The sequence below is a fragment of the Bufo gargarizans genome, chromosome 3 (genome assembly GCF_014858855.1).
Source record: "Bufo gargarizans isolate SCDJY-AF-19 chromosome 3, ASM1485885v1, whole genome shotgun sequence".
Classification (NCBI taxonomy): domain Eukaryota; kingdom Metazoa; phylum Chordata; class Amphibia; order Anura; family Bufonidae; genus Bufo; species Bufo gargarizans.
The window spans coordinates 58,187,015-58,202,447 of NC_058082.1; the positions used below are offsets into that span (position 1 = coordinate 58,187,015).

Below are 15,433 nucleotides of genomic sequence, written 5' to 3' on the forward strand. Positions count from 1 at the left end.
AAAATAAAGTATACATATTAGGTATCGCCGCGTCCGTATCGACCGGCTCTATAAAATTATCACATGACCTAACCCCTCAGGTGAGCACCGTAAAAAAAAAGAAAAAAAAAGTGTAAAAAAAGCAATTTTTTGCCATCTTACGTCACAAAAAGTGTAATAGCAAGCGATCAAAAAAAGTCATATGCACCCCAAAATAGTGCCAATCAAACCGTCATCTCATCCCGCAAAAAATTAGACCCTACTCAAGATAATCGCCCAAAAACTGTAAAAACTATGGCTCTTAGACTATGGAGACACTAAACAATTTTTTGGTTTTAAAAATGAAGTTATTGTATAAAACTTACATAAATAAAAAAAATTGTATACATATTAGGTATCGCCGCGTCCGTGACAACCTGCTCTATAAAATTACCACATGATCTAACCTGTCAGATGAATGTTGTAAATAACAAAAAAAAAAACGTGCCAAAAAAGCTATTTCTTGTTACCTTGCCGCACAAAAAGTGTAATATAGAGCAACCAAAAATCATATGTACCCTAAACTAGTACCAACAATACTGCCACCCTATTCCGTACTTTCTAAAATGGGGTCACTTTTTTGGAGTTTCTACTCTAGGGGTGCATCGGGGGGGCTTCAAATGGGACATGGTGTCAAAAAAACTGTCCAGCAAAATCTGCCTTCCAAAAACCGTATGGCATTCCTTTCCTTCTGTGCCCTGCCGTGTGCCCGTACAGCAGTTTACGACCACATATGGGGTGTTTCTGTAAACTACAGAATCAGGGCCATAAATAATGAGTTTTGTTTGGCTGTTAACCCTTGCTTTGTAACTGGAAAAAAAATATTAAAATGGAAAATCTGCCAAAAAAGTGAAATTTTGAAATTGTATCTCTATTTTCCATTAAATCTTGTGCAACACCTAAAGGGTTGACAAAGTTTGTAAAATCAGTTTTGAATACCTTGAGGGGTGTAGTTTCTTAGATGGGGTCACTTTTTTGGAGTTTCTACTCTAGGGGTGCATCAGGGGGGCTTCAAATGGGACATGGTGTCAAAAAAACTGTCCAGCAAAATCTGCCTTCCAAAAACCGTATGGCATTCCTTTCCTTCTGCGCCCTACTGTGTGCCCGTACAGCAATTTACGACCACATATGGGGTGTTTCTGTAAACTACAGAATCAGGGCCATAAATAATGAGTTTTGTTTGGCTGTTAACCCTTGCTTTGTAACGGGAAAAAAAATATTAAAATGGAAAATCTGCCAAAAAAGTGAAATTTTGAAATTGTATCTCTATTTTCCATTAAATCTTGTGCAACACCTAAAGGGTTGACAAAGTTTGTAAAATCAGTTTTGAATACCTTGAGGGGTGTAGTTTCTTAGATGGGGTCACTTTTTTGGAGTTTCTACTCTAGGGGTGCATCAGGGGGGCTTCAAATGGGACATGGTGTCAAAAAAACTGTCCAGCAAAATCTGCCTTCCAAAAACCGTATGGCATTCCTTTCCTTCTGCGCCCTACTGTGTGCCCGTACAGCAATTTACGACCACATATGGGGTGTTTCTGTAAACTACAGAATCAGGGCCATAAATAATGAGTTTTGTTTGGCTGTTAACCCTTGCTTTGTAACTGGAAAAAAAATATTAAAATGGAAAATCTGCCAAAAAAGTGAAATTTTGAAATTGTATCTCTATTTTCCATTAAATCTTGTGCAACACCTAAAGGGTTGACAAAGTTTGTAAAATCAGTTTTGAATACCTTGAGGGGTGTAGTTTCTTAGATGGGGTCACTTTTATGGAGTTTCTACTCTAGGGGTGCATCAGGGGGCTTCAAATGGGACATGGTGTCAAAAAAACTGTCCAGCAAAATCTGGCTTCCAAAAACCATACGGCGCACCTTTCACTCTACGCCCCGCTGTGTGGCCGTACAGTAGTTTACGGCCACATTTGGGGTGTTTCTGTAAACAGCAGAGTCAGGGCAATAAAGATACAGTCTTGTTTGGCTGTTAACCCTTGCTTTGTTAGTGGAAAAAATGGGTTAAAATGGAAAATTAGGCAAAAAAATGAAATTCTCAAATTTCATCCCAATTTGCCAATAACTCTTGTGCAACACCTAAAGGGTTAACGAAGTTTGTAAAATCAGTTTTGAATACCTTGAGGGGTATAGTTTCTTAGATGGGGTCACTTTATGGAGTTTCTACTCTAGGGGTGCATCAGGGGGCTTCAAATGGGACATGGTGTCAAAAAAACTGTCCAGCAAAATCTGGCTTCCAAAAACCATACGGCGCACCTTTCACTCTACGCCCCGCTGTGTGGCCGTACAGTAGTTTACGGCCACATTTGGGGTGTTTCTGTAAACAGCAGAGTCAGGGCAATAAAGATACAGTCTTGTTTGGCTGTTAACCCTTGCTTTGTTAGTGGAAAAAATGGGTTAAAATGGAAAATTAGGCAAAAAAATGAAATTCTCAAATTTCATCCCAATTTGCCAATAACTCTTGTGCAACACCTAAAGGGTTAACGGAGTTTGTAAAATCAGTTTTGAATACCTTGAGGGGTGTAGTTTATAGAATGGGGTCATTTTTGGGCGGTTTCTATTATGTAAGCCTCGCAAAGTGACTTCAGAGCTGTAGTGGTCCCTAAAAATTGGGTTTTTGTAAATTTCTGAAAAATTTCAAGATTTGCTTCTAAACTTCTAAGCCTTGTAACATCCCCAAAAAATAAAATATCATTCCCAAAATAATTCAAACATGAAGTAGACATATGGGGAATGTTAAGTCATCACAATTTTTGGGGGTATTACTATGTATTACAGAAGTAGAGAAACTGAAACTTTGAAATTTGCTAATTTTTCTAAATTTTTGGTAAATTAGGTATTTTATTATGCAAAAAAATTAATTTTTTTGACTTTATTTTACCAGTGTCATGAAGTACAATATGTGACGAAAAAACAATCTCAGAATGGCCTGGATAAGTCAAAGTGTTTTAAAGTTATCAGCACTTAAAGTGACACTGGTCAGATTTGCAAAAAATGGCCTGGTCCTTAAGGTGAAAATGAGCCCGGTCCTTAAGGGGTTAATCCGAGTAAATGTATCATTTTAAAGGAAAAATACATTGATTCAAATTTTCATGGTGTCAACAAATCCCAAAAAAGTTGGGACAAGTAGCAATAAGAGGCTGGAATAAGTAAATTTGAGCATAACGAAGAGCTGGAAGACCAGTTAACACTAATTAGGTCAATTGGCAACATGATTGGGTATAAAAAGAGCTTCTCAGAGTGGCAGTGTCTCTCAGAAGCCAAGATGGGTAGAGGATCACCAATTCCCACAATGTTGCGCAGAAAGATAGTGGAGCAATATCAGAAAGGTGTTACCCAGCGAAAAATTGCAAAGACTTTAAATATATCATCATCAACTGTGCATAACATCATCCGAAGATTCAGAGAATCTGGAACATTCTCTGTGCGTAAGGGTCAAGGCCATAAAACCATACTGGATGTCCGCGATCTCCGGGCCCTTAAACGACACTGCACCACAAACAGGAATGCTACTGTAAAGGAAATCACAGAATGGGCTCAGGAATACTTCCAGAAACCATTGTCAGTGAACACAATCCACCGTGCCATCTGCCGTTGCCAGCTGAAACTCTACAGTGCAAAGAAGAAGCCATTTCTAAGCAAGATTCACAAGCTCAGGTGTTTTCACTGGGCCAGGATCATTTAAAATGGAGTGTGGCAAAATGGAAGACTGTTCTGAGGTCAGACGAGTCACGATTCGAAGTTCTTTTTGGAAATCTGGGACGCCATGTCATTCGGACCAAAGAGGACAAGGACAACCCAAGTTGTTATCAACGCTCAGTTCAGAAGCCTGCATCTCTGATGGTATGGGGTTGCATGAGTGGGTGTGGCATGGGCAGCTTGCATGTCTGGAAAGGCACCATCAATGCAGAAAAATATATTCAGGTTCCAGAACACTATATGCTCCCATCCAGACGTCATCTCTTTCAGGGAAGACCCTGCATTTTTCAACAAGATAATGCCAGACCACATTCTGTATCAATCACAACATCATGGCTGCGTAGCAGAAGGATCCGGGTACTGAAATGGCCAGTCTGCAGTCCAGATCTTTCACCTATAGAGAACATTTGGCGCATCATAAAAAGGAAGGTGCAACAAAGAAGGCCAAAGACGATTGAACAGTTAGAGGCCTGTATTAGACAAGAATGGGAGAGCATTCCTATTTCTAAACTTGAGAAACTGGTCTCCTTGGTCCCCAGACGTCTGTTGAGTGTTGTAAGAAGAAGGGGAGATGCTACACAGTGGTGAAAATGGCCGTGTCCCAACTTTTTTGGGATTTGTTGACACCAAGAAATTCTGATTCAACATATTTTTCCCTTAAAATTGTACATTTTCTCAGTTTAAACTTTTGTTCCGTGATTTCTGTTCTATTTTGAATAAAATATTAGAAGTTGGCACCTCCACATCATTGCATTCAGTTTTTATTCACGATTTGTATAGTGTCCCAACTTTTTTGGAATCCGGTTTGTAGTACAAATCCAAGGTCCGGATCATTAACATTAATGCAATAGGGCAGGGGTACTCAAGTACTTTTTGTAATGGTCCACATACCTGGGTTTGCCATCGGGTGAAGGTCTAAGCCGCAAAAAAATAAATAAATAAAAAGTAAGGAGGGACAACACCAGTGATGTGTAGTGCTACAGCATTTTTTTTTTTTATAAATTCACACCTCTAATGCTGCCTAATCCCCTTTCTGACGAATACAAAATAATACTGCCCTCTTAGTGCCTCCCCCCACAGTAAAAATGTTCTCTTCGTGCCACCCAACACAATAGTAATGCTGCTTAGTACCCACGGACAGTATGATGCGTATTCCCTGACACAGTTTGATGCCTCCTTAGTGCCTCCCCACACAGTATGATGTCCCTAAGTGCCCAATCACAGTAGAATGATCCCATAAGTGCCCCCAACACAAAGTGAGGCCGTCTAAGCGCCCCCCCTCACAGTTATGCCCCCTTACAGTAAATGGCTTCCGCAAAGTATGATATCCCCTTAAATGGCTCCCCACACAGTATGATGCCCCCTTAGGTACCCCCTACTCACCGTATTATGCTCCTTTAAGTGTCCTTTAAACAGACAATGATACCTTTTAAGTGCCCCCACACCGTATGAAACCCGCTAAGTTGCCCCACAGAGTATGATGCCCCATTAAGTGACCACCACACAATTGTGCCACCTTAAGTGCCCCAAAACAGTGTGATGTCCTCTTAAGTGGACCCCACAAACAGTGATGCCCCGCCCAAAGAATTATGCCCCTCTGATGGCCTCTGATACAATGATGCCACTTCATAGTTATGCCTCCATTAGTGGGCATCCTGACAGAGTTATTCACCCTTAGATGGCTTCCACACAGTGAGGCCCCCCTCATGATCGATGGGCAGGATCAGAAGATAGTCATTGACACTAAACATTTATAAATGAAAGGCAGAATGAAAAACACACAGAAAACAACTGCAATAGGGTTGAGGTCGGCGGATGGGGTAAGTGCTCTCCTATCCCGCATTGCCCTGACAAATGGAATGGAGCATGTCTGCTCCACTGTGAGCTGTGCCGAGCATGGCTCAGTGCACCAGGCGTGATGATGCCACTACATTGTGCCTACTTGCCCTGAACTATGAACAGCAAAGGAATGGTTAAGCATCGTACTCAACTGTATCTGCGCTATGAGGAAAATCTGAGACCTGAACCTATGTTGATAGTATGATTCCCCTGATCCAGTACCCTGTAAGGCTGTGCTACATATAAGAAATGAAATGCGAGGTAACATTGATATGATTGAAACATTTAATATTTGTCTAAGGCCTCATGCACATGTTTTTAGTCCACATCTGAGCCGCAGTTTTTGCGGCTTGGATGCGGACCCATTCACTTCAATCCGTGTGCTGTCCGCATCCGTTGTTCCGTTCCGTGGTCCACAAAAAAATTATAACATGTCCTATTCTTGTTCGTTTGGCGGACAAGAATAGGCAGTTATATTAATGGCTGTCTGTGCCGTTCCGCAAATTGGGAGCGCACACGGACGCCATCCGTGTTTGGCGGATCCGCATTTGCTGACCCTCAAAACACACAACTGTCGTGTGCATGTAGCCTAAATTTTATATTTTTCCAGGAGAACACTAAAGTAGATTTATCACCTTATTCCCTTTTTTCCCCTGGTTCTCTGGCCATTTGGCTGCACTAACAAATCGGAGTGCCGGATTTGAACTTTTGGTGAATTTATGAGAATGCATGCAGTTTTTCAATTCAGAGCTACAACTGAGGACAGATGAGAACAATTAAATAAAAGTCTTTATTTACATAGACAGTATCATCTTGTATACATGTGTGAATGCCATTCAATGGGATCAGTGGTAACTATACCTGGACACCTGAACATTACTTTCAAGATGAGGTGGTTCCCTCATCACAATCATAACACAGTTAGCTATGTCAAGTCTAGAAGGGCAGATATTTTACAAACTAAGTTCAATAAGACCAATTCTAATGTTATCATAGACTTCACTTGGTTGCCTACTTGGTGAGGCTGAAACCTCTACTTATAATAAGTTTCTACAAACTGTTGGCCATGTAGAGTAGTTTAACTCTTCCTATTTTACAAACCACTTACAGTACATCTTGTATTTGTCAGCAGGATTACAGAAACTGAATATAAACTACAGATAGTGTACCCTGGCCGCCTCCCCAGATCCACCATCATTTAACGTGTAAGTTCACCTTTGAACAACATTTTACAATTTACATATTAATGTAATGTATTTGAGTAATGCTATATTTATTGAGTACTGATCATAAGATATAGGCAGCACTATAGCCAGGAGCTGTGTTCAGATTTCCATTAAACTTCTCACTACTTAGATGAGATCTTATCATTCAGTGCTCCGCATTAGAGGAGAGGTGGGTTTGTACAGAGCCTAGCGCACATGTTATATCTCCCAGAATGCAAAACAGGGAATGTGAGTTTAGTAGTAATGAAGTTATAAAAGAAAAAAACTGCAAAGTTACCAATATATCATATGAAAACTGTAAAAGGATGTTCTAACATGATCCTATTATTTAATGGCCATAAACAGCTCAAGCTGTTAAATTCTGGCATTGGGTATTCTTATCATCCTATTCCTAATATATACATTTTTATACACAAGAACTGTCCATTATAATGGTTGAGCATCACAAATATGTGCACAAAAGGCTACTTTCACATTAACTGGGAGTGGCCTTCATGACATTACCGTATGGCTATGCTATCAATATTACGCTAATAGGTGTGTACAAAATGATTGATACACCCGGCTATGCTGTTGCAAGTTATGAGATCTGGTGTTATCACTTGAGCATTCCTCTGGTGAATTCCTCATGGCTTTATATGTGTAAGACCTTTTGATGATTTAAAGGCTATGTACACCTTTGGGGGAATTTTTTTAAATTATTGCATTGTAGTCATTTTGAGCTTAAAATATTTATTTCAATTGGTTTTTATTAAAAATTTGGAGCCCTTTTTTGTACATAGATAAGATGCTCTGTCAGTTGAGGAGCTGACAGGCTCCTTACATCTGCTCTCTGACCTCTTAAACACTTATTATAGCTCGGTTCTTATCTTACTGATTAGAATGTGGCTTAAATAAGTGTTTAGAGATAAGGGTTATTAGATAAAAAGTGAAACTACCAGAAAAACTGTTAACTCTTTGTGACAGAATGGCTCAATATTTTTAATAAAGGCCAATTGAAAATAAGATTTTTAGCCAAAAATGAGTAAAATGCAATCATAAAAAAATTGTCTCTGAAGGTGTACATAGTCTTTAATGTCAGATCGAATATACATTATATATGATTGCATGTTATATAGTACAGATATATCCTTCCCTACCTTCCTCATGGCTCGAGATACCCCAAGGTGGTTTGTGAGATATGACCAATATTGGTGATCTGATCATTCTGCGCTGCTCATCTTGTAATGTTTGAAGCCAAGAGGAAAAGTAAGGAAAAACACATTTTACCCCTACTGTAAATTATAAGAATATTTTAGCTGCAATACACTGGGATAGTAATATAATATCCCTGATATGTTAATATTTTAATATCAAAAGTCTTTGTTCTAAAATCTTTGTGTTCTTCAATATTAGAAAAATATGGCTGCTTTCTACCAGAAACAGATCCACTTTTGTGCATCCTCATTTAAGTGACTGATGCTGAGCTGCAATACCACTCACAGTCAGTGGGCAGGTGTGGTGCTGTTTCTGGTATGAAGACGATGGATTTCTCTAATTTCATGCAACCCTTTCATAAAATGAATAATAAAATATAAATGATCGGAAGCATGTTCATCACTGCAATATCTTATATTCAAACGTTATAAAGATGTATAGTTAGTACATCAAACATGCTCTAACACAACGATGTGTAAATGTGTTGATTTTTCATCTCATAAAGTATAACATTTTGTAGCTAGGGATAGCCTTTTTTTTCCCTACAGGCCACCTGGCATGGTCTGACATGTAGCAGTGTAACCATATGATCTGTAACCAAACTATATTACCATTGTTAATATCTCAACATATTCTGTACAATACAATATATTCACTGCAAAAAAATGACCAAAAAAAAATACAGAATAGGATTTCACATTTTTTCCCTGTTATTTGATTGGCTGTAAAGAGAATTGAGGCCTACAGATTGTTTCCGTCTCTCTTCTTTTTCATTTTCCTGCATAATGTTGCCACGTAGGATTTCCAGTCTTTCACTGGGGCTTATTGAGTGAGGGATGAAGACATAGTCATAAATCAAGCATGCCAAGATTGCTCCTGTTATCGGTCCCACCCAGAAAATCTGTTGGGAGGTTGAGGAAAGAGTAAGATTACCACCAAGGGAAGCACTAGACTATAAATCACACAGGGATTTAGGGTAAGGTTTCTGTTGGGATGTGGTGGAGATTATCCAGCGCATGTGTAGATATAGACTCTCCTGTATCTGTACATGAACTGAATGCATTGAGTTTCTTTTAGCACCTGCGCAGAAGAACGTGCAGCAAGGGATGTCTGAGAAAGCAGTCATGTGGGTTAATTATTTGACCATGGTGATCTTGCATCCTCAGGATCCAGAGGCATCACCTCTGCAATGTTTACATAGCCCATACATGAGCAGTTGGGCACCTTCTGAAAAGCTGGCCCAACTGCTCATGTAGAGTTTTAGGATATAGTCCGGTGGTGCAGCTGGCCATATGCAGCCAATCCATGCCCACCCAAAGCAGCCAATGGCCACACGATTCTATGGTAAAATTGTGGGACCATTGGGTGCTGTGGGTGGGCATGACTTGGCTACATGCAGCCAGCTATGCCATCGGGCTGTACCCTTACAGATTTATATGTTCCTCATGTTAACAGTTTAGGGCTTTTTAGGAAACATTTTTATCAAGTAACCAACCCATTTACTTTGTTTGAAAAAAATAAAGTACCATAGTTATGTAATATCTGCTTAGCTATGGCCCCTTTTTTAACAATAAAAAAATGAAAAATGGGGTCCTTAGAGCTTATGTAAAACACTGAACTGTATGGAAAACTAAGGCTACTTTCACATCTTCGGCGTGCCGTACCGGCATAACTGTCAGCTGCCAGACGAGAACCACTGCGTGCAGGTTTTGCCCAGCCGGAAGCTGGAATTTATTCCATAAAGTAGCTAGATCACTGCCGGATCCAATTTTATTATCACTGGAGATGTGAAAGTAGCCTATCCTTCTTATTCTTCATGTTAATGTCTTTTGAGATACGGTTCATAATCAGATGAATATAGGGGGTAAAAATTATTTACAAAAATCTCACCCATTGGTAATTGAAGTTTCCTATAATCAAAGCTGGAGCAAAGGACCGTGCTGGATTCATGGAACATCCAGTGTAATAAATCTAGAAAGGGAAGAAAGTGTCATTGATCAGAGAAGTCAGAAGAGGGAAGTTGTCAAGCCCCATAGTCTAGATTTCTAGCTTTAAAAAGTCATAAGATAGAGCTTTGCAACTTTTTAGAAAGTCTCAAAAATGGTCATTATCTTACTACAGTAAAGGGTCGGCATAAAAAGTGGGGTAACCTCTCAAGACCGAAAAGTAGAATTAAAGATTCACCAAATTTATTAAACATCAGGCAACGTGTAATAAATTTGGTGTAAATCATGGCAATGCAGAATCCTGCAAAACTCATTTTTTCTCATGATAAGGAACCGTATTAATGGTTCCGCATCCATTCTGCCGATCGGATGCGGACCCATTCCATACTTTCGTTCTACGGCCCCGAAAAAAGATAGAGCACGTCCTATTCTTGTCTGCAATTGCAGACAAGAATATGAATTTCTATCATAGGGCTGGTCGCGTGCTTTCTGCAAAATGCAGAACGCACATGGCCAGTATCAGGCCGTGTGAATGTTAACCTTAATCTTACCCGGTGTGTTTGGGAGTCACAACACGGCAAAATTCTCTATCTGCAACCCAATTTACTGACTGATATGACATCTTAATTACAGGTTCATTTTCATAAGAAGAATACTTGCGGCACATGTCAGTGTCATTACCAAGCAAAGTGAAAAAGCTAGTGTCACCTCTGTAATGAGAAGGTGCTAACTAACTGGAATTATATTCATTAGGAGAGTCAACTAAAGGCTCCTTTACTGAGGCAGATTATCCGAATATTTATCGTGAATGAACATTCGGACACTCATTCCAGATAATTCCCCAGTGCAATGGTGCCATCAATCACGCGGTGAACTAGCAAACCCTCGTCATTGAGTTAAAGCATTGTTTATGCAGTCAACTAAATCATCATTTCTGGGTAGCAGATTATGAATCAGTATGATGACAAATGGTAGTAGTAATGATCACTCATCCACATAGAGAGGAGATGTTTGCGGCATGTAAATGCACCTCTCACCCATGCTTCAGGCACTCGACACCCCCGGAATCACGACTATTAACTGTTTGAGAAGGCACCGATGCTGGCAGTAGCGCCGCAGCCTTCTCACAGCTTTTCCTAGTCCATCTGACATCACGTTCATTGGTCATATGGCCTAGGCGCAGCTAAGCCCTATTAAAGTGAATGGGGCTGAACTGCGACACCAAGCACAGCCACTATACAATGTATGGCACTGCGCTTGGTGAGCAGGGATAAGGCCGTGGGGCTACTGCGAGGGCTGGGGCTTTCTCAAACAGCTGATCGGCAGGGTTCCCTGTTGTCAGACCCCCACTGCTCAGTTCAAAAATCTCGGAAGACCCCTTTAAGACCCTTTCACATAGGTCAATGCATGAGCAATTATCGGGAACAGACTGTACATTCCCAATAATTATCTGCTAGTGAGCGGAGGTGAGAGGTTCATTTACATGGAGCAGTCATCTTCTCTTTATGGGGATCTCAGAAAACTCTTTTAATAGCTCTAGGAATCACTCCACGCATAGTCAATGCCAATTAGGGTCCATTCACACAACCGTATGAATAGGTCCGGATCCATTCCGCAATTTTGTGTAACGGGCGCTAACTAACGGGGCCGCAAAAGATGCGGACAGCACACCGTTTGCTGTCTGCATCTGTATTTCTGTTCCGCAGCCCCGCAAAAATATAAAGCATGTCCTATTCTTGTCCGCCGCCGTGGACAAGAATAGGCATTTTCTATATAGCGCTGACTATGTGTGGTCCGCAAAACAGTCCGCAAAACGGTCGTGTGAATGTACCCTTATGGAATGGTAGATCACGGGGAGTTAATCAAATCAGTTAGAATTGTACATTATATGTTAGTTTTGTAAAAGTGCATGATTTGGATGGACACATCATAGAGTACACACCCCAAGTAAGTGTCCCAGTACCACTGACAGTCCTATGGAAATGGCTGGAGAACCAATGTTGTCCGTCCTCCGGCTGTCCGTTGTAGCAAAGATACAGAGGACCAGCTGCATTGTAAGAATGATTTCTATAGCCAGTGCTTGTCCGGGTGATGTATTGTTACTTGGCTATTTGATTGTAGACAAAAAAATGCATTGGTTATAATTACACGGAAGACACTATTATAATTTAATAAGTGCACATGCATTTACCGTGTATGTAATAGCAAACAATAAGACTGAGACTATTTGCATTTAATTAACAATTTAGCATCTTTAATGTTATGTACTAGGAAGTTTGGAGTATTACTCAAAGACATTCCAATGTAGCAGAGCTACATATGGTTGAAACATCTCACAGCTTATTCATCATGATCACTAAGTACACCTGCAGTCCTATGTAAAGCACATTTTAGCATCTTGCGCTGTGCCAAATGCTGTAGTCAGCTTTGCTACATGTGACAACCTCAGCTCCGCGACTAGGATACATATAGCGTAGCTTTTTTAGTCTCTAAAACTATTTCTATCAATTGATGTTTGTTGATTAGTATAATCATATAATATATATGCATTATAATTATATTTTCTCAAAATAGTCATATAATATATCTGCATTATAACTATATTTAGTCAAAAATCAATTTTTTTTTAAATGTACAGTCAACTGAAAACCAAAAATTCAGGAGTATTTGAATGTACTTACCTGATTCAGTCCAAATCCTCCAATGACTTCAGGTGGTGCAAACTCATACAGTAAAGCAGCTCCTATGACAGCTCCCAGTAGCTGAGCGATCACATAGTAAAAGGTCTGGACCAGAGATATTCGGGCCCCAACGAGAAGTGCTACACTTACAGCAGGGTTAATGTGGGCCCCGCTGATGTGGCCCATAGTTTGTACCATTGTACCTATTCCCAAGCCAAAAGTGAAGGCTATTTGTAAGACAGTTGGTGTAGCTCCTGACCATGATAGCGTTGAACCCAGGCCAACAAGAACAAATATGAGGGTTGCTACTAGCTCAGCTAAAAAGGCCTTAAAATTAAATCCCGCATATAGCTCCTTAAGCATGATGACAGTCTATAAAAGCCAAGGAGACTAAAAACAAAATCCCCGCTGGTGTTCTTCCTTGTGCTACTGTTTACAGGATGATGATGGCACATGTTTGGGATGATGTTATATATCGCCTTGGAAAACAGGAATCGTGACAGGTTCTCCCAACCAGAGGTGTGGTGCAGCTGCCAGTCAAAGAAAATGGAAAATTTACTAGACATGACACGTTCTAGCAGCAATGCTAATGTGCTGCCTAGAAATATAATTTGATGATGCCATCCACCTAGCACAGTACTGAGTCTTAGTAATTAGCTGCAGGAATTAACTATTGTTTGCTACATGTTAGAAAACCATATTGGCTGCAAGTCAAAGGAAGCGCTGAAGATGAGTATTTTAAGTAACAGGTGATTTAGGTTTTGCAAAATCCAGGGCGTGCTTCACTTTCTAGCAGTTACCTGTATTATGTAAGAAATGTTTTGCATGCACGGTTATAGTTTCTAATGGTGTACTTTAAAGGGGTATTATTGTCTCATAAAGTTCATAGCGAATTGACGTTCAAGACGTGGACTTCAGTCCGAATTTCAGGGACAATTAGTTTCACCTCGAAGCCAAATTTCCTCGTGCTTTGTGGTAACAAATCAATTTGCCCTAAACTGACTCATCTCATCCATCTTGATTGAAGATTCCATGCGAAATCTTGTGCGCGGTGACGTATGAAATCACCAAGCACCCACAAGATTTTGTGCTGGACCTTCAATCAAGATGGCTTCAGTGAACTCTTCGCAAGCAAATGGATAAGTTGACTATTTTTGATTTGTTTTGTTAACAGATTAACCCATGACAGCCCTCAATGGTCATCTTAGATGCCGTGATCAGAGATGAATGTTGCATCTGAGGGGTTCAATGACGAGGGGCGGCACCATTGCCGTTCACCATCATTGCGCTTGCTACTTACAAAGAAATGCAAAGTAATTTGTCAAAAAGCGAATTTCTTGGTGAAATTCGGCGAAGCAGCCGAATCGAAGTTTTGAGAACTTCGCTCATCTCTAGAAGTTAGGATAGGATATACCATCACTTTATAATCAGTGGGGCTGCTCTAACTCATTTCTGTCAATTAAGGGGCCACAGTGCCGATTTAGTGCTGTAACTCCTTCCCTTTTTGTATGTAAATGATCTCTCTTTCCCAAAAGAAAAGTAAGCTGAGCCTCTGAAGCCACCAGATGTAAGGTAGCTATCCTTTAAGTCAGGCATGCTCAACCTGCGGCCCTTCAGATGTTGCAAACTCCCAGCATGCGAACAGCCTACAGCTATGAGCCTACAGCAGGGCATTGTGGAAGTTGTAGCCTGACTGGAGGGCCGCAGGTTGAGCATGCCTACTTTAAGTCAATGTTCAACCTATGAAATCGACCTTGAGACATAATTTAGGATTATAGTTAAGCCAGCATTTAATCTGCAGACAGCTGTCCCTCATTAGTGCTGCCTTAAAAGAGTTTTCTCATCTCAGACATGTATTGCATATTGCTAGGATATGCCATCAGTGTCAGATGGGTGCAGCTCCCACCACTGGAACCCACACCTATCTCTAGAACATGTCCCCTGAAGTGAAGGTGAGAGCAACGCGCATTGACCACTGTGGGAGTTCTGAAAACAGCCAAGCAATTTCTGTCAGTCCTATAGAGGTGAATGAAGAGGTACATGCACAGTGCACCCTCCAACTACCACTATGGGACTTCCAAAAATAGCTGAGTGCACGTGCGGTGTGCTCTCCTTCACTTCAGGGGCGCTATTCTGGAGTTAGAGGTGGAGGATCCACATCTATCTGAATTGATGGCATATGCGGCCATAGCAACCAATTGGATTCCACTTTTCATTTTTCACAGCTCCACCGGAAAATGAAAGGTTTAATCTTAACAGTTGCTATTGGCAAATAAGCCAATTCTACTTTACACCAGTTTAATAAATCTTCCCCATAAGCTTTACATAAGATCACATTTTTTAAATTGTTGATTTTTTCTGTAAGTGGGGTTGACATATTAGCCCCAGTTACAGGGGAAATCCAGCCCCCGGAAATTCACTGTAGAGTTCATCTGGGTTTGCTAAGACCCAGCAGCTCCTGCAGTTACCTCGCACCATGTGATCACATTATCGCTAGGACCAGAGTATGGCCACTTCCTGATCTGTATACACCACAATCATTTAGCACTATCACTGTGTATTCAGCAATGGGAAAGGAATGAATGGTAAAAATCATCTCTGCCTTCGCTATGTGGGGCCACCTGCTCCTGCAGCTGTATGAGCAAGGATATTTAGAACTGTCCTTGTAGATAGATGTTGACTGCGAAGATGTTTCTACTCTATGGGCAGCCCAGAATTGTTTAAAATGTTCAAAAAATTTAAATTATTATAGTATGGTAGCTGAGAGATGTAAAACACCTAGCATCAAAATAAACACTTTTATTTCCCAAACCCCAAATACAA

The 15,433-nt window shown here is 40.5% G+C and overlaps 1 protein-coding gene across 1 annotated transcript; it reads right to left on the reverse strand.

Moving 5' to 3' along the window:
- Window positions 1–7,797: 7,797 nt before the first annotated feature.
- Window positions 7,798–13,030, reverse strand: LOC122931972 (aquaporin-2-like). Its single transcript, XM_044286097.1, has 4 exons — window positions 12,611–13,030; window positions 11,872–12,036; window positions 9,874–9,954; window positions 7,798–8,884 (listed from the first exon to the last, which is right to left on the reverse strand). The coding sequence occupies exons 1-4, from the start codon at window positions 12,971–12,973 to the stop codon at window positions 8,678–8,680; spliced, it is 816 nt and encodes a 271-aa protein (XP_044142032.1). The 5' UTR covers window positions 12,974–13,030; the 3' UTR covers window positions 7,798–8,677.
- Window positions 13,031–15,433: the final 2,403 nt, after the last annotated feature.

Excerpts from the sequence above, each read along its gene's own strand:
- LOC122931972 (XM_044286097.1), bottom strand. The coding sequence starts at position 12,973 with ATGCTTAAGGAGCTATATGCGGGATTTAATTTTAAGGCCTTTTTAGCT. Across the intron at positions 12,037-12,610 it reads GAGGATTTGGACTGAATCAG|CCAAGTAACAATACATCACC; the intron begins GTAAGTACATTC and ends ACAATCAAATAG. Across the intron at positions 8,885-9,873 it reads GAAACTTCAATTACCAATGG|ATTTTCTGGGTGGGACCGAT; the intron begins GTGAGATTTTTG and ends ACCTCCCAACAG.